This window comes from Cebus imitator, unplaced genomic scaffold, assembly GCF_001604975.1.
Source record: "Cebus imitator isolate Cc_AM_T3 unplaced genomic scaffold, Cebus_imitator-1.0 Scaffold88, whole genome shotgun sequence".
Lineage (NCBI taxonomy): Eukaryota > Metazoa > Chordata > Mammalia > Primates > Cebidae > Cebus > Cebus imitator.
The window spans coordinates 2,425,293-2,451,508 of NW_016107403.1; the positions used below are offsets into that span (position 1 = coordinate 2,425,293).

Below are 26,216 nucleotides of genomic sequence, written 5' to 3' on the forward strand. Positions count from 1 at the left end.
GGAGAGAATGAATCCAAGCTGAAAAACACTCTTCAGAATATTATCCAGGAGAACTTCCCCAACCTAGCAAGACAGGCCAACATTCAAGTCCAGGAAATACAGAGAACACCACAAAGCTATTCCTCAAGAAGAGTAAACCCAAGGCACATAATTGTCAGATTCACTCGGGTTGAAATGAAGGAAAAAAATGCTAAGGGCAGCTAGAGAGAAAGGTTCGGGTTACCCACAAAGGGAAGCCCATCAGACTCAACAGCAGATCTCTGAGCAGAAACCCTACAAGCCAGAAGGGAGTGGGGACCATAGTCAACATCCTTAAAGAAAAGAACTTTCAGCCTAGAATTTCATATCCAGCCAAGCTAAGCTTCATAAGCAAAGGAGAAATAAAATTCTTTATGAATAAGCAATTGCTTAGCGATTTCATCACCACCAAGCCTGCTTTACAACATCTCCTGAAAGAAGCACTAAACATAGAAAAGAACAACCAGTACCAGCCACTCCAAAAATGTACCAAATGGTAAAGAGCATCAACACAATGAAGAAACTGCATCAACTAATGGGCAAAACAACCAGCTAGCATCAAAATGGCAGGATCAAATTCACACATAACAATATTAACCTTAAATGTAAATGGACTAAATGCCCCAATCAAAAGACACAGATTGGCAAATTGGTTAAAAAGTCAAAACCCATCAATGTGCTGTATCCAGGAAACCCATATCACATGGAGGGATACACATAGGCTCAAAATAAAGGGATGGAGGAAGCTCTACCAAGCAAATGGAGAGAAAAAAAAAAAATAAGAGTTGCAATCCTAGTCTCTGATAAAATAAAGGGATGGAGGAAGCTCTACCAAGCAAATGGAGAGAAAAAAAAAGGAAGAGTTGCAATCCTAGTCTCTGATAAAATAGACTTTAAACAAACAAAGATCAAAATAGACAAAGAAGGGCGTTACATAATGATAAAAGGATCAGTACAACAAGAAGAGCTAACTGTCCTAAATATATACATACCCAATACAGGACCACCCAGATAAATAAAGCAAGTTCTTAATGACCTGCAAAGAGACTTACACTCCCACACAATAATAGTGGGAGACTTTAACACTCCACTGTCAATGAGACAGAAAATTAACAAGGATATCCAGGACTTCAACGCAGACCTGGACCAAGGAAACCTAATAGATATTTACAGAACTCTCTACCCCAAATCAGCAGAATATTCATTCTTCTCAGCACCACATCACACCTGCTCTAAAATTGACCACATAATTGGAAGTAAATCACTCCTCAGCAAATGCAAAAGAATGGAAATCATAACAAACAGTCTCTCAGACCATAGTGCAAACAAATGAGAACTCAGAATTAAGAAACTAACTCAGAACCACACAACTTCTTGGAAACTGAACAACTAGCTCTTGAATGTTGACTGGATAAACAATGAAATGAAGGCAGAAATAAAGATGTTCTTCGAAACCAATGAAAATGAAGACACAACGTACCAGAATCTCTGGGACACATTTAAAGCGGTGTCTAGAGGAAAATTTATAACAATAAATGCCCACATGAGAAGTGAGGAAAGATCTAAGATTAACACCCTATCGTCAAAATTGAAAGAGCAAGATTAAAAAAAAATGCAAAAGCTAGCAGAAAACAAGAAATAACTAAGATCAGAGCAGAACTGAAGGAGATAGAGACACAAAAAACCTTTCAAAAAAAAAAATCGGTAAATCCAGGAGCTGGTTCTTTGAAAAGATCAACAAAGTAGACAGAGTGCTAGCCAGATTAATAAAAAAGAAAAGAGAGAAGAATCAAATAGAAGAAAAAAAAAAAAAAAAAAAACCGATAAAGGGGATAGCACCACAGATTCCACCAAAATGCAAACCACCATCAGAGATTACTATAAACAACCCTGTGCACATAAACCAGTAAACCTGGAAGAAATGGATCCTGGACACTTGCACCCTCCTAAACCTAAACCAGGAGGAAGTAGAAACCCTGAATAGATCTATAACGAGGACTGAAGTTGAGGCAGCAATTAATAGCCTACCAACCAAAAAAAAAGCCCAGGACCAGATGGATTCACAGCCGAATTCTACCAGACTTATAAGGAGGAGCTGGTAGCACTCCTTCTGAAACCATTCCAAACAATCCATAAAGAAGGAATCCTTCCCAAATCATTTTATGAGACCAACATCATCCTGATACCAAAACCTGGCAGAGACTCAACAAGAAAATAAAACTTCAGTCCAATATCCATGATGAACATAGATGCAAACATCTTCAATAAAATACTGGCAAACCGATTGCAACAGCACATCAAAAAGCTTATCCATCACGGTCAAGTAGACTTCATTCTGGGAATGACATATGCAAATCTATAAAAGTAATTCACCACATAACCAGAACCAAAGACAAAAACCACATGATTATCTCAATAGATGCAGAGAAGGCCTTCAACAAAATTCAACAGCCCTTTTTGCTAAAAACTCTCAATAAAGTAGGTATTGACAGAATGTATCTCAAAATAATAAAAGCTATTTATGACAAACCCACAGCCAATATCATATTGAATGGGCAAAAAGTGGAAGCATTCCCTTTGAAATCTGGTACTACACAAGGATGTCCTCCCTCACCACTCCTATTCAACATAGTGCTGGAAGTTCTAGCCAGAGCAACCAGGCAAGAAAAAGAAATAAAGTGTATTCAGTTGTCTCTATTTGCAGATGACATGAATGTAATTTAGAAGACCCCATTGTCTCAGCCCCAAATCCCCTTAAACTGATAGGCAACTTCAGCAAAGTCTCAGAATACAAAATCAACATGCAAAAATCACAAGCATTCCTATACACCAATAACAGACTTAAAGAGAGCCAAATCAAGAACAAACTCCAATTCACAGTTGTTACAAACAGAATAAAATACCTAGGAATACAACTAACAAAGGATGTAAAGGACCTCTTCAAGGAGAACTAAAAATCACTGCTCAACGAAATAAGAGAGGATACAAACAGATTGAGAAACATTCTGTGCTCGTGGTTAGGAAGAATCAATGTTGTGAAAATGGCCATACTGCCCAAAGTAATTTATAGATTCAATGCTATCCTCATCAAGCTACCAATGACCTTCTTCACAGAACTGAAAAAAAACACCTTAGAACTAGCCAAGTCAGTTCTAAGCAAAAAGAACAAAGATGGAGGCATCACGATACCTGACTTCAAACTATACTACAAGGCTACAGTCATCAAAACAGCATGGTACTGGTACCAAAACAGAGATATAGACCAATGGAACAGTACAGAGGCCTCGGAGGCAACACCACACATCTACAACCGTCTGATCTTTGACAAACCTGACAAAAGCAAGCAATGGGGAAGGCATTCCCTGTTTAATAAATGGTGTTGGGAAAACTGGCTAGCCATGTGCAGAAAGCAGAAACTGGACCACTTCCTGATACCTTACACTAAAATTAACTCCAGATGGATTAAAGACTTCAACATAAGGCCTAACACCATAAAAACCCTAGAAGAAAACCTAGGCAAAACCATTCAGGACATAGGCATAGGCAAGGACTTCATGACTAAAACACCAAAAGCATTGGCAACAAAAGCCAAAATAGACAAGTGGGATCTAATTAAACTCCAGAGCTTCTGCACAGCAAAAGAAACAATCATTAGAGTGAACTAGCAACTAAGAGAATGGGAAAAAATTATTGCAATCTACCCATCTGACAAAGGGCTAATATCCAGAATCTACAAAGAATTAAAACAAATTTACAAGAGAAAAACAAACAAACCCATTCAAAAGTGGGCAAAAGATATGAACAGACACTTTTCAAAAGAAGACATATATGAGGCAAAGAAACATGAAAAAATGCTCATGATCACTGGTTATTAGAGAAATGCAAATCAAAACTACATTGAGATACCATCTCACGCCAGTTAGAATGATGATCATTAAATCTGGAGACAACAGATGCTGGAGAGGATGTGGAGAAATAGGAACATTTTTACACCGTTGGTGTAGTGTAAATTGGTTCAACCATTGTGGAACACAGTGTGGCGATTCCTCAAGGACCTAGAAATAGAAATTCCATTTGACCCAGCAATCCCATTACTGAGTATATATCCAAAGGATTATAAATTGTTCTATTATAAAGACATACGCACACGTATGTTTATTGCAGTACTATTTACAATGGCAAAGACCTGGAACCAACCCAAATGCCCATCGATGATAGATTGGACAACGCAAATGTGGCACATATACAGCATGGAATAATATGCAGTCATAAAAAACGATGAGTTCGTGTCCTTTGTAGGGACATGGATGAACCTGGAAACCATCATTCTCAACAAACTGACACAAGAATAGAAAATTAAACACCGCATGTTCTCAGTCACAGGCGAGTGTTGAACAATGAGAACACATGGACGCAGGGAGGGGAGCATCATACACTGAGGCCTGTGGAGGGGACTAAGGGAAGGACAGTTGGGGGTAGGGAGTTGGGGAGGGATAACATGGGGAGAAATGCCAGATATAGGTAATGGGGATGGAGGTAGCAAAGCACATTGCCAAGTAGGTACCTATGCAACAATACTGCATGTTCTTCACATGTACCCTAGAACCTAAAATGCAATAATGTGTATGTGTGTATATGTGTGTGTGTGTGTGTGTGTGTGTGTGTGTGTGTGTGTGTATGTGTATATATATATATATATATATATATATATATATAAATGTATGGACCCCTTTAAGAGTCTGCCAAAAACACACCTTGTGCTGTGCATGCACACAGACACATGTACACGCGCACACGTGCACACACTCCACACACTTTGTCACAGGATTTCAAGGAACCCAGAAACCCTGCTCACTCAGAGAGTGTCCATTTGCTAGTTACCCATATGTAAAGGATCTCTTCTTTATTGAGTTCTGTCTGTCTTTGACAGTCTGTGGCATGCCGTGATAAAGTTCTTTTTAAAATACCAATTTTATTGAAAAGATAGTCTTGTGTTAGAACTTGTAAAACCCACAAACCTTTCAGCCTGGGTTTTGAAGCAAAAAAGGAAGGTTTAGAATTACAATATAGACTCCCATCAAATAGCTGCTAACAACTCTAGACATTAAGCCTTCTGGGTTCCTCCTCACTCCCTGCCTTCTGACTTTTTACCCCATGCTCTCATCACCTGTATTATATAAAGACAATGGGATGAATGTTTTCTCTTTGAAGGAATAAATATTGGAAGGATGTTTCATAGTTGGAATTTAGTCTTAGAGAGAAGATCAATAATTTATCTTCAGTTTTAGTTTAAACGGAAGGAGTATTTGAGGAGCTCCTGGATCTCACAGAAGAACTTGAAATCCTCTCTCCCCATTGCATTCGAACTCTGCATACAGCAGCTGCCTCCAAAAAGTCCTCCCTTCCATAACCCTAAATTCTCAAAATCCTCTCACCACTTCTCTTCCCCACCCTCTCAACCTACCTGGACCTATTTTCTGCCAGTATATTTTGTTCATTATTATACAAATCCCACCTGCCCTCAAGGAACATAGACCTGCACTCCTTCCTTTTACAGGGAATGTTTCAGTCACTTACAGTTTCATAAATTTCTTTCATTTCTGTCACAGGTAGAAGTTAGGAAACCCAGGGAGTAAGAGACCACCCCACAGAGCATCCACTGTATTAGAAGACTGTGTGGCACCCACACTAACTCCAGCAGACATTTTCTAAAGTGAAAGATACCTTTCAACAAACTAACATTTTATTCATAACATTCTAACTAGTCCCTGGTATATTTGAATCAAGCTTTTGTTTCACTTACATGTATTTTCAAAGGGAAATACGTGAGCAAAATGAAATATTTGATTTTCAGCGGTTAAGATGGTTAAATGCAAACGTTTTTGGCTTACCCCTCCTTTCCCCTCCATATTGTTTCCCCCCTGCTCTCCCTCCTATTCAGTGAGATAGCCTGTTGTTCATGGATTCTAATGGGATTTTATTTACTGCCTGGTAGAAACAGTTGAAAAAAAAATTGCACAGTTGGAACAATCCAAGGATTTTGAAACATTCTCTTGGCAGTTTTTTTTTTCTTTCTTTTTTGGCAGCTAGGATATGCCTGCTCAAAACATTTTTAATGTTTTACCTTCATGGGCTCTGCATTTGCCAGTGTAAATGTTTCCAAACTGTTCTCTTGATTTCATTCTTAAGACCCTAGGCAATGAGTATAACGTGTATATATGTACACACATGTATATATTCATGTATTTGTATATATATAAAGAGAAAGTACTTTTGTTTCTTTGGTTTAAAAATACAATGGTTTCTTGTGAAGAGAAATCATAATTGTGAAGCTACAGTGATCGGAAGCCAGCTAATTGAATTCCATTGAGAACTATTAGTCATATACAGTAATGATGATGACTATCATTGTCATCATCTCAAAACTTGCCTTGGCATTTATAAGAAACCTCATGACAGCAATATATTTTAGAAATGTGGACATCACTAGTTCTTTTTATTTTCTTTTTAACATTTCAACAAAATGGCACTTAGAACTTAGCATCTCCTGGGTCCTACATAAGTAATTTAATGTGAAACTTAAAGATGTGAAAAAGATTTTAACACGATGAATGGATTCTGGCAATATAAGGTAGTGAGTTAGTAATGTAAGTTAATAATATATAACTTTCAATAAAGCTTTTAGTTTTTTATATTTTCAAACTATAATTCTTTTTATTAATAGTTCTGCAAAATAACTCATTTGGAATAAATTAATTTTGTATCTCTTCTTCAATGACGTAAGAAGGTTAAATGCCCTATCATACCAGGCAGTGAGAGAGTAAAAATTTAGGGATTTCTGTTTGATTTTTCTTCTTCCTTTAAGACTTTTGCCTTTGACACATTATATTTTTAATTTTAATTTTTTTTTTTTTTGCTGCATTTAGGAGACCTAATGTAAGGTATTGAAACAAGCCATTGGCTCTAGACTTGTTTCTGCCATCATTGACATTTATTTAATTTTTGGATATTGTGTAAGTTACTTAATTTCTTTGGCCATCAGTTTCCTCACCTGTAGAACAAAGTAATTAGACGAGGTGATATCCTAAGTCCCTTTTTCATCAGTGAAGTTCAGCTGGCCTCCTTGAAGAACATAGAGTGCCAGACCATTATTACATGAGTTACAGATAAGGTCTGGGGAGTTACATAAAGCCATATATTATAATTGGCTTGCAGTACTCTGAGTACCACATAATAATGCTATTTTATTGTTCAGTGTATTAGAGGTTACAGATTCCCCAGTTTCCAGAAATATGATGAATCCCCTTGGCCTTGGCAAACAGACTGCTTCTATGAGTTGCATTGCACATGGTTATAAACGCAGTGGCTTTATGAAGTAATGTGCAAGGTAATGCCGTCTTCCAAATGAAAAAAAAGTTGCATTTACCAATTCCCCAAAGAGAACATATTTCTCCTCACTTTAAAAATAACTCCATCACCAAAAATAAATATGCATAGTATGATGGAATTATTTCCAAATTTATATGCTATATATTTTTTCTAGTATAAGTAAATTGTAGTTATAAAACAAAAAACTAAGAGCTTTACTGCCCCTTAGGTAGTCTAATTACTTAAAAATTAACAAAGAATGGTTTTATTCTGTGCTTTTTTAAAGCAAGAAAATATGTATCAGTGTATAACAATACTGATCTTGAATAAAGGAAGTGTGTTTTTAAAATACAGACGGGGCAAATTTTTCTTACCAGACTGATGTCACCACAGATAACAATTATAAACTCTGAACAAAATATAAACTGAACTATTTTTGAAGGCATTCAAGAGAAATAAAAAGCAGACTGAGATTGGAGGGGAGTTGACTAAAGAAAGAAGGGACCCCCAAACACCTGTATAAACCCCCAAACATCTGTATATAAACAAGTTCTTGGCTGACTCTGGGGAGACTCCAAAGTTACTAGTGAAAAGCAACATCTGGAGAGCTAAAAGAACTAAGTCCCAGCTACTGCACACTATAGAGGAAAGATAATTTGAAATTTGAATCTAGCTAAGTAACTGCCTGGGCAACAAAATATTCAATATTCTTGAGAATAAGATATAGAGTCTCCACTTCATAATGTTCATAAAACCCTGTACCTAATAATAATCATGAGAAGAAAAGGAAATTTGACTTATAGTCAAGAGCTAAAACAGGCAGTAGAAAACAACCTTAAGGTGACTGACGATGTTGGAATTATCACACAAGGATTTAAAAGCATCTATTATAAATATGCCCAAGGACTTAAAATATGGTCTGAATGAAACAAAAGATGGAGGAAATTTTAATAGAAAAATGGAAAACATTAAAAAACAAGTAGAAGTTTGAAAGGGTAAGTGGCCTTGAAGATAGAGCAATATTATTTAGAAAACAAAAAGAAAAATTATTAAAGAAAAATGAATAAAGTCTCAGTGCTGTTGGAGTAATAATGTCATGTAATTTACTTTCTATATAACTGTAGTCTCAGAAGGCAAGAAGAGAGCAAATGTAACATGAAAAATGTTTAAAGAGATAGTATTAGACAGTCTTGCAGATTAGGTGAAAAACATAAATTTAGAGATTAAAGAAGCTCAGCAAACCTCAGGGAAGATTAATAAAAAGGAAACCACACCTGGGCATTGCATAATAAAACAACTGAAAACCAAAGATAAAGCAAAATTTGAGAGCAGCAAATATGTATGTAATATGTCATAAGACATATTATATATACTGGAACAATAGTACAAATGATCACTTCTCATCAGGTACAAAACAGGTCATAAAATGGCGGAATGACATTTTTAAAGTGCTACAAAATAAGATGTCTGTACTCAGAATTCTGTATCCAAGGAAAAATCCTCCAAAAATGAAGGTGAAATAAGATATTTTCATAAAAATGAAAAAGGAGACAATTTGTTGTAGCACATCTCTATAGCAAGAATTTCTGAAGGAATTTCTTTAGGTTTAAGGAAAATGACACCAGATGGGAACTCAGTGTAATAGAGTGGAGTGGGTTTTTTTACAAACGTAGATGTAATACATGTAAAATTGAAATAATTTTACAACAAATGCTGTTGTTATCTCAGTAATTGTGAGTTCTGTCTACCTATTATCCTGACAAGAATGACGGTAGGATCATTGGTGGCAATTTCATGGTGCTTTGTAGTTTTCAGAGTTTTTAAAGTGTATGTTCATTCTGAGAGTCATTCTTATAGGATTACTTGGGAAAATGATTTAGCAGATGATGTGAAAATCTGATTGTAAGAGAATGGAAAAAAATTGGTGGTAATAAGTGTAGATAGATCACATATGAGAGTGACAGAAAGTAGCTGAGCACATTCGTGCATGATTTTAGTTCTAGCTACTCAGAGGCTCAGGCAGGAGGATCACTTGAGGCCAGGAGTTCAAGGCCAGCCTAGGCAACATAGTGAGGCCTTCGTCTCTCTAAAACAAAACAAAACTTTAAAAAAGATAAAGCAATAGCAGGTGGTAGTGGTGGTGGTTTTCTCTCTGAGAAGCCCTGCTCTGATAAGTTGGGTGACTCTGATAGGCTAGAAGGAGTGGGGATGAAAGGGAGAGGAAGATGCTGATAAACCCAATCCTGGTAGAAGCAATGGCTCTAGTCTTCATTTCTATAGAATCATATATGCCTGCAGATTCTATAGAATCATATTTGCCTGTAGGTTCTGTAGAATCTGTAGGCAACTAGGTAATCAAAACATTCTTGAAGGAGTCTTGATATTAAAAATTATTCTGCTTAAATGTATCCACCATGGTCTCTAAACTTTTAAATTGCATATGTATATCAGCAAAAATGTTTCAGTGTTACCCTATATATGCATCTTTTGAGGCAATACATTATTAATATTATAAAGCATCCTAAAAATAGTTCAAGTGGATGAAATAACATAACTACCAATAAAATAAAAGTTGACATGTAAAGTTCTAGTATTTTTCTCTTGTATCCCAGCATTGTATTTTGTACTCTTTGGGTATGGCACCTAGTTTGAAGACCACTGCAGTGACAAGGGGGATGCATTGGAGTTATTTTGTTTCTGATTATCTGTTTATGCATTTACTTATGAAATACACATATCATTTTACACCATTGGAATATCATATGCTTTTTAAAAACATCATAGATATCTTTAAAATTCAATCTTATTTTTATTTTTAGCTTTTCCTCCCCACTTTATGGTACCACTCTCCTTCACAAATAACTAATATTAATAATGTGGTGGATAAAAACTCATCTTTGTTTTTTTTCCTTTGGTCTATATAATTATCTTTAACTTTTTTATTGCTTAATAAACAAGAAAGATATAGTACATTAATGTTTCTACACCTTGATTTTCTTACTTAAAATACAGCATAGAAGTTCCTCCATAGCATTGACCGGATTCATTTTTAGTGGTTATATAGTACTTCATTTTGTAAATGTGCTGATTTATTGAATGAATCTTCTGTTAATGAATATTTAGTTTCTGGTAATTTTTCTTTTTGCTGTTATGAACAGTCATTCAATAACCATGTTAAATATATATCCTTACATATTAGAGGATTATTTCTTAAAGAATGTGATTAGTTGGTCAATGAGTATGTCAATTTTTAATTTAACTTTTTATAGATTGGTTTCCAAAGTCTGTTACAATTCATGTTTCTGTTAGGGATTCCAGAGTAGACTTCTCCCCACTTTATATCCCCATCAGCAATAGTTCTTTTTAAAAACTTTATTTGCTAATTTATTAGCAAGATGAGTGCAAATGTAATCTTAAGTTTGCATTTTCCACAGTACTGTTGAGGGTGGGCATTGTTTCATACATCATGGTCATTTCGATTGATTTAGTGTATTGCTTATCCATGTCCTTTGTCCATTTTCCTACTGGATTTTGTTTCATTTGCATTGAGTCACCAGTTTGTCTTGTTTTCACTTTGTGGGAAACTTCTGTATCTTATGCCCTAATTTTTTGTGTGCATTGCAGATATTTTTCAAATATTTTATTTAGCTATTAACTTTATGGTGTCTTTTTAAACACAATTTTTTTTTTTTCCCAGACGGAGTCTTACTCTGTCACCCAGGCTTGAGTGCAGTGGTGTGATCTTGGCTCACTGAAGCCTCCGCCTCCCAGGTTCTAGTAATTCCTCTGCCTCAGCCTCCAGAGCAGCTTGGACTATAGGCGTGTGCTGTCCTGCCCAGCTAATCTTGTATTTTTTTGTTTTTAGTAGAGATGGGGTGTCACTATGTTGGCCAGGTTAGCCTGGCCAACTCCTGACCTCAGGTGATCTGCCCACCTTGGCCTCCCAAAGTGCTGGAATCATAGGTGTGAGCCACTGCGCCTGGTCCACAAATGATTTTTAATTTATAAAGTCAATATATTTTTCCGAAAGTCAAACTTGAATTATTTGCTTAGAAATTCCAATGCAAAGTAGGGCAACTAGCCTCAGAGCAAGCCTCTTCTAGTATATATGGAAACTGGAGAGGTACTACCTTCACCATGTTCTCTGAACAGACCTACCAAGTTAGGGCTTAAATTGGGTACATACCCAACTGAAGTTTGGCTGTGAGTCCTGCTGTCCTAATATAAGGAGATTTGCTTGCTCAGATTTTGCAGCTTCTCATAAATTTTGTACTTGTGCTCCAGACATATTGAAATAAGCCACATATATATTTTTTTTCTCCAGATATATTGGCTTTAGGAGAGAAAAACCCTCCCAACATTTTCAGCAGTGTTAGAGGATCTTGCAGGTCTTGTAGGGCAGTAGATATTTTGTTTCAGCTGGATCTAGCCCTAAAAGGGGATTGGAACAGATGTTTGAATTTTGTTAAATGCTTTCAATATTTATTACTTAGGTGACCTAGTTTAGCAGCAATTGTAATAGAAAAAAAACAAGGCCATTTGGGAAAAACAGAGTTTATTGCATTCACCTTAAAAATTGAAAGAATTTTCCCTTTTTATTTAGTTTATTTTATTTAGCTTGAAGTTAGGAAAATAAAACCCTGAGAGATTCTCTTCCTAATTTGAACAGATATCTGCATGTAAATTACATTAATAATTTTTCCCACGTGAAATATTTTTTTGGTGTGACTGGAGAACAGTTTTGGAGCTACAGTTCTTGATGTGCTGGTTGAACTCTGAAAGCCGGAGGACTATGGAAATATCTCATAGAGTCCTATACATTATAAATGAAGAGACTGAGACTTAGAGGAATTTGGTAACATTTGAGTCAGGGCGCTCAGAGATTCAGGGCAGAAGGATGATTTGAGTTTCCCAGATCCCATGTTGATGTTTATTCTTCCTCGGTGTTGAGTACCATGTGCCATGTGGATGCCCTGTCCTGTAGAAGTGGGTGCTTGGGTCCTCCTACCCACTGCATTCATTCTTGACTCTGTGGGTGCCTCTCATAGTGCTTTAGTGTCAGGAAGGTGCTGGTTAGTAAGAGGGAAAATTGTGAAAGAACAACTTCTCTGACATCTTCCCACTACTACCCTTTCCTTTCTTCTAGGTTTAAAGGTCACAAGGGGGAATATATAAAATTAGCATCTGAAACCAAAATCCATGACTCTCTCTTCTTGCTTCCATTAGGGATCGATGTGGAGGGCTGAATAAAACAATCATATAAATCAACAACTACAGCAGTGCAGTGGAGGAAGAATCTGGGGAGTGAGCAAAGTTAGGCAGGAAAGTCCTTCCAGGAAAGTGGATAGAGGTTACCTCCAACATCTGGCAAACTGGGCGTTCATTCCTCACAATGCTGTAAGAGGGCAAAGCGTGTTATGGCGACTGAGACTGAAATCTCATGCTGTGGTTCATGGAACAGCTGAGTGAAGAGTGCTAGAGTGCAGAAGGAGTAAAAATGAAGTTGGTCATATGTGGGATAGAAGTGTATACCCAGCTGCTACTCCAGAATTGGCATCTCAAACAGTTGTGTAAAAGGGAATAAAGACATGTTTGAAATTGGCTGAGATGAACAAGACTTAATACTGTGTCATCCAGAAATATGAAAGATGAGGGCATGGGGGGCAAGAAAGCCGCCTTCTTTTCCCTCATTCACTGTGGTCCATGATTTTTTTTTTTAAAGGAATTTAGGGTAGAATTGCCTCTCTCTCTCTCTGTCTCGTGTGTGTGTGTGTGTGTGTGTGTGTGTGTGTGTGTGTGTGTGTGTGTGTGTGTGTGTGTGTGTGTGTGTGTGTGTGTGTGTGTGTGTGTCAGTGTCATATGTATGTATATATGTATACATATATGTTATATGTAACATAAAACTTGCTATCTTAACCATTTTCAATGTATAGTTCATGGCAGTACCTGCGCAGGTATGCAACTATCACTACTTACTGTTTCCAAAACTTTTCATCACTCCAAGAAGAAACTCTACCTATTAAGTAGTAATTCTCTCTCTCTCTCCCCCAACCCCTGGTGATAACTTCTACTCTATTTTCTGTCTATAAATTTGCCTCTTTTAGGGACCTCATGTAAGCGAAATCACACAATATTTGTCCTTTTATGTCTGTCTTATTTCACTTAGCATGATGTACTCAAGGTTCATCTGCGCTGTAGCATGTGTTAGAGTTTCAGTTCTTTTTGGGATTAAATAATCCTCCATTGTATGGACAAACCACATTTTGTTTGTTCATTTGTCCCAGGACATCGGGTTGTTTCGGCCTTTTGGCTGCTTTGAATAACGCCACAGCGAACACTGGAACATAAGTATGTTTGAGACCCTGCTGTTAGTACTTAGGAGAAGAATCGCCAAATGCTATGGTAATTCTGTGCTTAATGGCTTTTTGAAGAACTGCCAAACTGATTTTTCATGGTGGTTGTAGTGCTAGGTTCCTTGACTCTTACAAACTCATTAGGTATTAAGAGTGTGAACAGCTGACCCTAGGACTGCTGAATGGGACTTTGTAAATTCTCACTGTTTACACACAACTTCAAAAAAATTTTTTTAAGTAAAGCTTTTATTTAATGAAACTTTAAAAAATTAGCTTTGCCTTTTTCTTAACTGTACGCTTAGACAGTCTTTGAATAGAAATCTAATATCATCAGAGGGTTGAAATTCTGTTTTCGTTTTGTCCTTATTGGAAGAGGAGTGAAAGAATCGAATATCAGGTATTGTGCTGGATATTTTCACCCATCGTAAAAATACCACGCTTTCTTATTGTTTTCACATTAACTTTGTGAGGCAGTATCATTACCCTTATGTCACTATGAGGAAGTTGAGGTAATTCTTCCCTTCCTTCCCATGATAAATGCTAGAGCTCAGATTTGGTTCTTAGAATTCAGTTAAAGTCATGTGATTGGCATTTGCCCAATAGGCTAGGAACCTTAATTATTACACTGTTTACATTTTGAATTTTTGGGGGATTATATTAGTCAGGTTTTCTCTGGCCCTTGTTAGTTTAGATAGATAGAAGATGGCTGCAATTTCTTTTTAATTTGGTTTTAGGTAAGCTTTCCTGAGTAACCAAATGTAGCAACTCATTTTTTTTAAGACCTCAGGACTTTAGTTATTAACAATATTTCTTTCAATGGCTACTTATTTAAATAACTTAGTTCAGAGTTTTGATCATTTCAGTGTACTGTGCTTTTCAGAGTTTTTGAGTTACCTCATCCTTTGCAGATAGGTTATCTGCTTTTTTAGCATGTAGCTTTGATAATTAAACATAGAAGAGAAGAGGGTATGTCTTCTGTCCAGGAAACTTGAGGATAGGGCCACCTCTTTGGCCTAATGAGACATCCAGAGGACACATGAAGAGGTTGTGCAGTTTTGATCTCCTCCTTCTTCAGGGTCGAAGTTTCTGTGTGCCTGGCCCCATCATTTCTATAGACCTGCCAAAGGCCACTGGCTCTTCACTTGTGTCTGTTATAATAGTTTGCTGATAGTGGCCCACGTTTAGAGCAGGATTTTTTAACCATGGCACTATCGACATATTGGGCTGGATAGTTTTTTGGGGGGTAGGGGGCTGTCCTGTGCATTAAAGGATATTTAGTGGCATCCCTGGCTTTTCCCCACTAGATGCTAGTCTGCCATCTCCAAGTCTTGACACTTGAAAATGTATCCAGACATTGCCAAGTGTCTCTGAGAAGCACATACAGCGCCTGGTTAAGAACCACTGGTAAAGGAAGATTTGGAAATATTTGGTTGTGTTGATCATGTTTATGAATGACCGTTACTAAAATTCCCTTATTTTCTATATTTTTTCCCTCAAATATCTACCTTCTTTCATTTTAATTTCTCAATCCCTTTTGTCTCTTTCATCTCATTTAGTCTAAGACAATTTTTATTGGTCTTTCTCGTATATTTTCAGTATAATATTTTCATTTCTTCCATTTTCATGGTTTTGTATTTGCTTGTTTCATTTTACTTTTGCTGTGTTTTTCTGGCATGCTCTGGTTCTCCCATATTCTATTATTGGCAGTCTGTATATGCTGTTTGTATGCACTGTCTGTATGCACAGTCTGTATGCTGTATTCACTGTCTCTATGCATAGTCTGCATGCTCTGTCTGTATGCACAGTCTCTATGCTGTATGTACTGTCTATATGCATAGTCTGTATGCTGAATGCACTGTCTGTATGCACTGTCTGTAAGCACAGTCTCTATGTTGTATACACAGTCTGTGTGCTGTGTGCACTGTCTGTATGCTGTATGCATTGTCTGTATGGACAGTCTGTATGTTGTAGACACAGTCTGTATGCTATATGCACAGTCTGTATGCTGTATGTACTGTCTGTATGCACAATCTCTACGTTGTATACACAGTCTGTATGCTGTTTGCACTGTTCGTATGCACAGTCTCTATGTTTTAGACGCAGTCCGTATGCTGTCTGCACAGTCTGTATGCTGTGTGCACTGTCTGTATGCTATATGCACTGTGTATACAGTCTGTATACTCTATGCATTGTCTGTATGCACAGTCTCTATGTTGTATACACAGTCTCTATGCTGTATGCAGTCTGTATGCTGTATGTACTGTCTGTATGCAGTCTGTATGTTGTATGCACTGTCTGTACACACAATCTGTATACTGTGTGCACTGTATATACAGTCTGTATGCTGATACACTGTATGCACAGTCTATGCTGTATACAGTCTATATGCTGTTTGTACTGTTTGTATACACAGTTTGTATACTGTATGCACTGTCTGTATGCACAGGCTCTATGTTGTATATACAGTCTGTATGCTGTATGCACTCTCTGTATGCATAGTCTGTATGCTGTATGCACAGTCTCTATGTTGTATACACAGTCTGTGTACTGTATGCAGTCTGTAGGCTGTATGCACTGTCTGTATGCATAGTCTATGTTGTATACACAGTCTGTTTGCTGTGTGCACAGTCTGTATGTATAGTCTGTGTTGTAGATGCAGTCTGTATGCTGAATGCACTGTCAGTCTCTATGTTGTAGATGCAGTCTGTATGTTGTATGCACAGTCTCTATGTTGTATACACTGTCTGTATGCCTTGTCTATATGTGCTTGCCTTTAATCTCTTCATCAGCAGCCTGTTACCACCTAATTCTTTTTTTTGGTCTGATAGGTAATTCCATATGGATGGGGTCATGGACCATAAATCCTTGTCTCCCTTTGTGTGTGTGTGTGTGTGTGTGTGTGTGCGTGTGCGCGCGCGTGCGCGCGCGCGCGTGTGTGTGATGCTGCCATGTGGCATCTTGCTAATGGTTTGCTTATTCTTTGCCATTCTCTATGTGCATATTGCCCTTGAGTCCTCTCCAGGGGGAAGAGGTTTTCTACATCAAATCATAGCTGACACTTTAATTTACTCGAATGCCCATCCTGCTTATTGAGTAGCATTCACCCATCCTTCTCAATAACTTGAAGGCAGGCAGGGTGCCACTGATCACTTGAATTTTGTGAAGAAAAACTGGCCCTGGGAGACTGAAGGTGACACCTGTGTGTTCCTCCTGCATCCCTGTTTCCCCTTCTGCTTTTTCTTACTGATTATGAAACTAAGGACCCTCAACACAGGAGCATGGATTAGATTGTGTTGGACTGGACTTCTGTGGGAAACTTTTTACGGCCTATTGGGGGTTCCTTTCTGTGAGGTCCAAAGCCCTTTTCTTAACTGGAAAAGGCCTTGTTCTGCCAGATCCTCCCACCCTCTCCACAGGTCAAATAATGGATTTAGTAGAAATATGGAAAAGTTTAGTCCGTACATGCGCCAAAAATTGCCACTAGGAAGGCAGCAGTGTAAACAGTGTGTGACTAATTCTTTCTTTTAAGGAAAGCAGTTTTATGCGATTGTTTCCCTGCTGCTTACAAAGATACAGAGGTTTCCGCAGATTCAAGTCTTCAGATGGCCAGCTGTACCCCAGTGTCTGGCCGGTTTCTCTTGTCCTTTTTTCTGTGTGTCACTAGTATCTCTCTATCACATAATATGCAGTCATATTTTGGCTCTCACCATTCCTAACAGCACACTGTTGATTTCTCTGGCCCTTGTTAGTCTAGAGTAGTGACCTTCAACCAAACCCAGCGGCCTTTTCTAACTTCTTTTTCTTTTTTTGAGACAGAGTTTCTCCCTGTGGACAGGCTGGAGTGCAATAGCGCGATCTTGGCTCATTGCAACCTCTGCTTCCTGGGTTCAAGTGAGTCTCCTGTCTCAGCCTCCCGAGTAGCTGGGACTACAGGTGTGCACCACCACACCCAGCTAATTTTTGTATTTTTAGAAGAGAGGGGGTTTCACCATGTGGGCCAGAATGGTCTCGATCTCTTGGCCCCATGATCCGCCCACCTCAGACTTCAAGAGTGTCGGGATTACAGGCATGAGCCACCAAGCCCAGCCCCTAATTTCTTATTCTCTTGGCTTTCTGCAGCAGTTTGCAGGTGATCCTCTCCCGCTTCCTCCTAGAAACTTTCTTCCACTTACCATTTTTGAACGGACTTGATTCTTGTTTTTCTCCTCTTCTGACTTTTCTTTCCTCCTATATTCTCTTTATGTATCTGCCATTAAGTGTGAGTATCCTCCAAGACTGTGTGGTTCCACGTTGTTTTTCCTGAAACATTTTTGCATTTGAAGATGGTGGCCCGTCCTAGAATGTCACTACTGTATTCCTAAACTCAGAGGCTTTCCCTAACCTCTCCTTAGAGATCTACCCACATTTCTGTTTCTAAACGAACATAATCATCCTTGCACTCTGATAGAGTAGCCCTTTCTTCTGACAGCTGTGACTTGGCACACCTCTTTGCACTTACTTTTCCCCTCATCTTTGAACCAAAAATATCCTTCCAGTGGGCTTGAAACCTCTGAGTGTTGCTGTACCTCTTCCCTCGCTGTCCCTGCCCCTTTGCTCATTTGATCCTCGGATCCTATTAGTTCTTACAGTTACCTCCCTATGGCCCTTTCTCGATTTATCCTTTAATTGTTGTCTAAAATGTCTTGCTCTAGTAGATGAAGACTTAGCTTATTTACTTCACCCCCCCGCCAGCTTTCCCCCCAAAGTCATTATAGGTACACTGGGAGATACTGAGTGTTCACATCCAGACCAACACAAGAAAGTGAGTATCCCAATAAAGCAAGTCACGTGAATGTTTTGGTTTTAATGCATGTGAAAGTTATGTTTACACTATACCATTGTCTACTAAGTGTGCAACAGCGTTATGTTCAAAAAACAATGTATATTAATTGTTTAAAAATGGAAATCAGTTTTTAAATTAAAAATTTAAAATGCTTTATTGCTCGAAAATGCTAATGATCAAATGAGCTTTCAAATCATATGTGATCTTTGCTGGTAGAAAGTTTTTTTTTTTTTTTTTTGAGACAGTCTCTGTTGCCCAGGCTGGAGTGCAGTGGCATGATGTTGGCTCACTGCAACCTCCATCTCCTGGGTTCAAGTGATTCTCATGCCTCAGCCTCCTGAGTAGCTGGGGTTACAGGTGTGCACTATCACACCTGGCTAATTTTTGTATTTTTAGTAGAGACAGGGTGTTACCATGTTGGCTAGGCTGATGTTGAACTCCAGACCTGAGGTGATCCACCCACCTCAGCCTCCCAAAGTGCTGGGATTACAGATATGAACCACCATGCCTGGCCCTGTAATCTTTCTGCCAGTAGAGAGTCTTGCCTTGATGTTGGTGTCTGCTGACTGATCAGCGTGGTGGCTGCTGAAGGTTGGGGTGACTTTGGCAGTTTTGAAAACAAGACAACAAAGAAGTTTATCAGGTCAATTGACTCTTCCTTTTATGAAAGATTTCTCTGTAGCATGTGATGCTGTATGATAGCATTTTACCCACACTGTAATTGCTTCCAAAATGAAAGTCAGTCCTCTCAAAACCTGCTGCTGCTTTATCAACTAAGTTTATGTAATATTGTAAATCCCTGGTTGTCATTCAACAATGTTCACAGCATCTTCAGCAGGAGTAGATTCCATCTCAAGAAACCATGTTTTTTGCTCATCTATAAGAAGCAGTTTTTCATTCCTCCAAGTCTGATCATGAGATTATAGCAGTTCAGTCACATCTTCAGGCTCCACTTGTAACTTTCATTCTCTTACTATTTCCACCACATCTGCAGTGACTTCCTCTGCTGAAGTCTTGAACTTTTGATCTTAGGGTCATCCATGAGAGTTGGAATGAACTTCTTACAAATTCTTATTAATGTTGATATTTGGACCTCCTCTGATGAATCACAAATGTTCTTAATGGCATATAGAATGACAAATCCTTTCCAGACTTTTTTGAATTTACTTTGCCCAGACCCATCAGAGGAATCACTGTCTCTGGCAGCTGGAGCCTTAAGTAATGCATTTCTTAAATAGTAAGACTTGAAAGTCAAAATAACCGCTTGATTCATGGGCTACAGAATGGATGTTGTGTTAGCAGTCACGAAAAAAAATATCAACTTTTTTATTCACCTCAGTCAGAGCTCTTGGGTGACCAGGTGGATTGTCAATGAGCAGTAGTATTTTGAAAGGAAATCTTTTTTTCCTGAGAGGTAGGTCTTAACAGTAGGGTTAAAATCTTTAGTAAACCATGCTGCAGACACATGTGCTGTTATCCAGGCTTTGTTGTTTTTTTGTAGAGCACAGGCAGAGTAGGTTTAGTAGAATTCTCAGGAGTCCTAGGATTTTTGGAATGGTATATGAGCACTGGCTTCAACTTAAAGTCATCAGCCGCCAACAAAAGTCAGCCTGTCCTTTCAAGCTTTGAAGTCAGGCATTGACTTCTCCTCCCTAGCTATGAAGTCACCCTTTACTTGACTTGGTTTAAGTATTCTGAACCTTTCTTTGGTCCCTGTGACAACTGCTTCCTCCATGTCTGTACTCTTCCAGAGTGACTCCTGACCAGTGAACTTGAACTACCGGTGAACTACCAGTGAACTTGAACTAGTTCCATTAGGGAACTCATGAAGTCACGAAATACACGTAGTGGTTCAAGACTATATTAAAAGAATAGCTTAGAAGAGAAAATATCAGGGTGCCCTGCACATCATAAGGATAAACACTGTTTTGTAAAATTTGTTTTAGTTATACCAAAACACAGACATATCTATAGATGTGTATTGGATCTCGATGTAAAATGTACTTTTTACTATAGGTTGAAGTGAAAGAAGTTAGAAAACGATTTTTTAAGACCATGGCTTGCTCCACCCTATTATAACAGTCAGTGTTTCTCAGTGCATTTTGAATCTCTTACAGATTTGTTGAAATGTCTCGTGTGTTTATTGATGGATGACATGAAACATTTATTAACCTGTGTAGAACAGGTCTGAATTCAATCAGAAGGGATGCTGGAGCAGAGACCCTGAGTTCTCCAGCTCTGTCAAATGTTAACTCTTTATTCATAGGATTAAGGAGATGTCTTAGGGGACCCAGTGGATAGGATAGGAAGATCCACGAGTGGAGAGGAACTTAGGGCATTAGGATAGTAGCTCTTCACCGTACAGAGTGTTTAAATATTTTAAACCACTAGCGTGGCTGTACTATTGCATAACAGCTAGATGTCAACCCTGGGTTTATATCTTTATAATTTCTTACCTATGACTTTAAAGGTATCTTTGGAGGAAGGGAAAATATATGGGTTCCCCCACCAACCACTTTGAACCCAAATCCCTGTAGTTTTTAATCTAATTTTCTCCTTCAAAGTTTAGTCCCCCACTTAAAAAAGTTACAGTTACATTGCTATGACTAATGTGATGTTCGCTGATGATAGTAAAGCCTTTTTTTCTGAGAAGAGGGAAGGGAGGAGGAAATCCCAATTTAAATGGAGAGAGACTGTTTCCAGAAATAGTCAGGGTAGGAGTAATACAGATAAGGAAAGGAAGAAGAAGTAAAGAGGATATATATTTGTAACACTGCAAGGTGGTCTGAAGTGGAAATAACGGTGGATAATGAAATTAGAGGAAAAGGTGGACACCAACCGTGAAGGAGGAAGTGAAGAAGAGAGTGTAGGGTGGTGGTTCCACATGATGTTTGTAGGATGAGTAATGGAATAGTTTCCTCTGCTTGCCCCAGCAGGGGTCCTGTCCATAGCCTTGCTTCTGACTCTGTATGGCTGTGGGGCAGAGGGGCATCAGCCTGTGGGTTACCTGTGCACGCACACCTGTCATGGGGGAAGCCAGAGAAGGTAAGAGAGTGGGGGCAGCTGTGTGTCGCTCCATATTTGCAAGTGTTTGTAACTTGAGGAATAAGTAGACAGTAGTGGCACTTAACTACTGATTTCCTTAAGTTAGTGATGGCTGAGGGCTGTTACTCAAGTTCTAGACCTAGTACAGCTTGGTTTTACCTTTTTTGTTTATTACCTTTCTGTTACATTCATGGAAAAAGGGCTTGTGCACATGTATGTTTTCAGCTAATTTCTTGTTGTCCCCTGCTTCCTTGATTCAGAGGGGAGACAGAGACAACCCCAACTAAAAGGCAGACCCCATACTCTTACCTTTCTGGCTGTGGTTGGGTACATGAATTAGATGCAAGTAGCCCAAGGTCTCCTGGAAAGCTGAGTTTTCCCTTCCCTGAATAGGAGCTAGCCTGTCCATCTCTCAGTGGGTCAGAGCAGCATGGCGGCAGGGTAGCAGCATGGCTGAAGAGTAGTTGTTTCTGAGATGTGGAGGAGTCCTCTTTCCAAGAGGCCGATAGAAGATACTTGTGGTTCTTATCAGTCACTACCAGATGTGTTCAGCTGTTTCACTTGCTGCTCTACCCCACCAAACACACTTAAAGTTTAAAACAACACTCATCATCAAAAACAAGTCTTCACAATGTTAAGCCTTAGGCTTTTAGTAATTTAGTCGTTAGACTGGTGACAAAGGAAGTGCCCTTGCATGGTATTGCATCTGGGAAAATCCAGCCCTAAAATAGATGTTCCAGGCTTTCCTGAGACCACAGGGTTTAAAGGGGATAGATCCATCTGGGAAAATTCAGGCCCAAAATAGATTTTCTAGGCTTTCCTGAGACCACAATGTTTAAAGGGGGTAGATCCAGATTACTGACTAAGAGGGAAGCACCCTAACTCTAGCCTCTTTTATTCCTTTATCTCTCATGAATGCCTTGTCCCACAGATTAGCTCATTCACCAGCTCCGATGAGAATGAATCCAATAGAGTGAGACTATTCAAGTTTCTTTCACTGCTTTTGGTATGAGACATTGTATGGTGGTGTTTTGGGTGGCTTGGCAATTTGCCTATTGCACTGACTGCCATGGCATCATTTCTTCCCCTTGTTCAGATAGTCCCTTCTTAGGGTCAGTCTTTTGGGTCAGATTACATTAGAGAGCATGTTTGCTTCTAAGGGCCCAGTTTGCTGCAAAAATGCACTGTTCTAACAATTTCAGTAGCCATTTTGCATATTCTGGAATTAGGTGGTATATCTTCTTTGCATTTTTCATTACTATTCCTCAGGGAGTAACTGAATCTGGGCAGAGGCTTATTTTAAAATATGAATTAGATGCAGTGGAAGAGAACTGTCACAGAAAACAAGGGTTGGGCCAGGAGGGTGAGAACATAGTAATCATGTTAAGAAGTTCCCAGAAGTCTTGACTTGTGCTATTAAAAAGATAATGAGAATATAATTATAAAACATTTAACTCAAATAGTACAATTTATATCATTATGAGATACAGCATAAAAATTGTTTCCCTAAAGTGGCATCATAATTTATATTTCAAAAAGGAACTAAATTTTTTTTTTTTAGTTTACATTTGTTCAGATTTTTACAGTCTTTTTTTTTTCTCAGCTCAGTGTCACAGAGATTCTACACTACAGATCAGAAAACTGAGGCTCAAAGAGATTAACCAGCTAACCTTTTAGTATTAGGCAGAGTTGGAAGGTCCCACTGTATCATACAAGCTTTAATTATTCATGGTTGGTGTTGCTTAACTGATCAAGGTGGGGATTTCTTGGATAATTCCCCTCCTGTGCTTTCTTTCCTGTTTCCCCCCTTCTCATTTCCGGTTCTGCACACTTATTGTATATGTATTACCTGTTTGTGTATACATCTTTGTCTTTTTTCCCTTTTTAGAGATGGGGTCTCATTCTCATTCAGGTTGGAATACAGTGGTGCAGTCATAGTTCATTCCAGCCCCAAACTCCTGGGCTCAAGCGATCCTCCCATCTCAGCCTCCTGAGTAGCTAGGACTACAGTCATGCGCCATCAAGCGTGGCCCCATCTTTTTCTTAAATATAAATGCCATGTTTTTGCGTGAAGGCTTATGGCAGCTGTGCTCTGAATCCTGTGATAAAAGTTACCCATGATCCTACTTATCATTATGCTTCTTAACTAGACAGGCAGAATCCCTTTCATGAAGGATGCTTCTGAGAGTAAGCTGTCATTTACCTTCTTGTATGTCATGAATGGTCAGTGACAGTATTTGAAGGACAAAAATGAGCCTTGCTTGAAATTGATGTTGCTTTCTACATTTAACTCGTTTCTTATTCTTTCCTTCTTAGTTGACTTTTAAAATTCCATTATTTTGGCCAGGCATGGTGGCTCATGCCTGTAATCCTAGCATTTTGGGAGGCCAAGGCGGGAGGATCATGAGGTCAGGAGTTTGAGACCAGCCTGGCCAACATGGCAAAACCCAGTCTCTACTAAAAATGCAAAAATTAGCCGGGTGTGGTGTTGTGGTAGTAGGTGCCTGTAATCCCAGCTACTTGGGAGGTTGAGGCAGAAGAATCGCTTGAACCTGGGAAGCAGAGGCAGCAGTGATCTGAGATGGTGCCATTGTACCCCAGCCTGGGCGACAAGAGCAAGACTCCATCTCAAAAAAAAAAAAAAAAAAAAAAGAGTCCATAATTTAATTCCTTCTCTTTACTTTGTTTCTTCCCAGAGTGACTCCCCTTTCCTCCCAGAGCATGATGATTCATCATGGCCAGACCCAAGAATATGTGCTGAAGCCCAAGTACCTTCCAGCCCAAAAGGGGATTTCAGGAGAGCAGTCCACCGAACCTTCGTTCCCTTTCAGATACGTGCAGGATCAAGTTGCGACACCTTTTCAGTGTGAGTATAATCTCATCAGCCATTTTCCTATGTTACAGTATCAGAGTTTGGAAACGTTTTGTTCAGTGTAGATGGCTTTAATGTGTCACAGTAGATAAAATTCAAGAGTCAGTAAAAAACCACATTGGTTCCTAAAACAACCAGACAGCAGACGTTTAGCATGGTTTCCTTCTTCTGAGGAAAACCAGTTTTTCCTGGATTTTGGAAATGAATCTAAAGTGACCTGCCCGTAATTCTGTTTCTGCAAGATGGCTTCGTTTCTAAGACATATTTATTCTAATTTTAGGTCCAGTCGTATGTCTGACGTGTTTACATTGATAAAATATTTTCTTTAGTAAGCTAGCCAGGACTCATGCCTCGTGAAATGCCTGAAATGTCCCACATAACTCTCTGAGGTTCTCCTTGGTGGATATTTTTATATTCTAAGGCTCACCTCATTTTTAGTGTATCAAGCAGCTGGCGTGGCAGATTTCTCTGAATTTGTAAAGCACTATTGTTATCAGTGGCCAGTTTAGTTAATATCTCGCTATGTGAGAAGCTCAAGGACAAGGCCTGGCTCAGAGGGTGGGGAATGTGATGATTTGTGGTTTAGGTATTACAGAGTGTCTGCTGGCAGCATCTGGAGAAAACGTTCTGGAGTGAGGCGCAGACCATCCAAAGGCGAGAGCTAGACACATGCTCTTGTTCCAGCGGCTTCCTGCCCTGTCACATGTTGACTGATTGCCTGCACCATAGGTAATGAAAGAAAATGCCAGTTGTGAGGTGGAAAAGGACCATCTTTCACCACTGGGAATAGTACGAAGAGTTGAGATACAGCTTTCACTACTGTTTGGCACTTGTGAAGTCCGTGTTTGTTGTGGCTTTGGTTCCCTACACCCCCTGCACCTTCCCATTTCTGTACTGAATCTACAGTGATTGACTCTTCCCTTAGAATGGGTCATTTAACAAAAAGAGTATCTAACAGCAGGTTTGCACATCCACATTTTGTCTTTTGAGAAAATCCTGCTCAGTGACTGGTGGCTGGACCCCAGAACAATAGTTTCGGTATGGTTTACTGGGATGATGAGGAAGGTGAGCCCTGGGGATCTTAGGGAAGAATACAGAAACCATTTAGATCATTAGGAAAAAATCATTTCCAAGTCATTTGCGAAATAATAAATGCATCTATTTGATTCTTAAAAATCCTTTAATATAGGTACTTAAAGAGCCTGTTTCTCTTAAGTGAATATTTCTTGAGTATACGTATAATATTTTTCTAATTCTAATTTTAAAAATTAAATAAAAGATGCACTTCTTATTTCCTTGGGGTTTTATATAGATGACAGTTTTTTAAAATGATCTTCCATATCAGAGTGTGATGGGAAGAGAGTTTTTAAAGTTCATAATCATACTGATAAGAGAATTGTGAATTATCTGGAGGAATCAGGAAGAGATGGTTTGAGAACACTGGTATTAAGACTAGAGACTAGACTGTGGTTTTGGTTTGTTTTCTATGATGTGTTATTGGAATGAAAATTCCCACTTTGTGTGTATTCCCACAATCGTGTGCATGTATGTATTTTGAACTCTGAAATCTTGGTTGAACAGTGTTCTGGAAGATGCAATTATATTTTAGAAGAACGTGAAGATAAGTTTCTTATCTGTTCTGTCCATAACTTTCCCACTAATCCTATTTAAATATATTTTCTACATAGTAGGGAGCTAATAGAAGAATATAGATTAATACATTATCACAGTGATGGTG

At 38.7% G+C, this 26,216-nt stretch overlaps 1 protein-coding gene across 5 annotated transcripts in view; it reads left to right on the top strand.

Moving 5' to 3' along the window:
* The window catches only part of LTBP1 (latent transforming growth factor beta binding protein 1), a 463,242-nt gene that overhangs the window by 163,666 nt on the left and 273,360 nt on the right, over positions 1–26,216 (top strand). For all 5 annotated transcript variants that reach the window (XM_017534853.2, XM_017534855.2, XM_037740749.1 and 2 more), the window contains exon 4: positions 24,303–24,472. In XM_017534853.2, the coding sequence (XP_017390342.1) occupies positions 24,303–24,472 (170 nt within the window). The remainder of the gene's footprint in view (positions 1–24,302; positions 24,473–26,216) is intronic.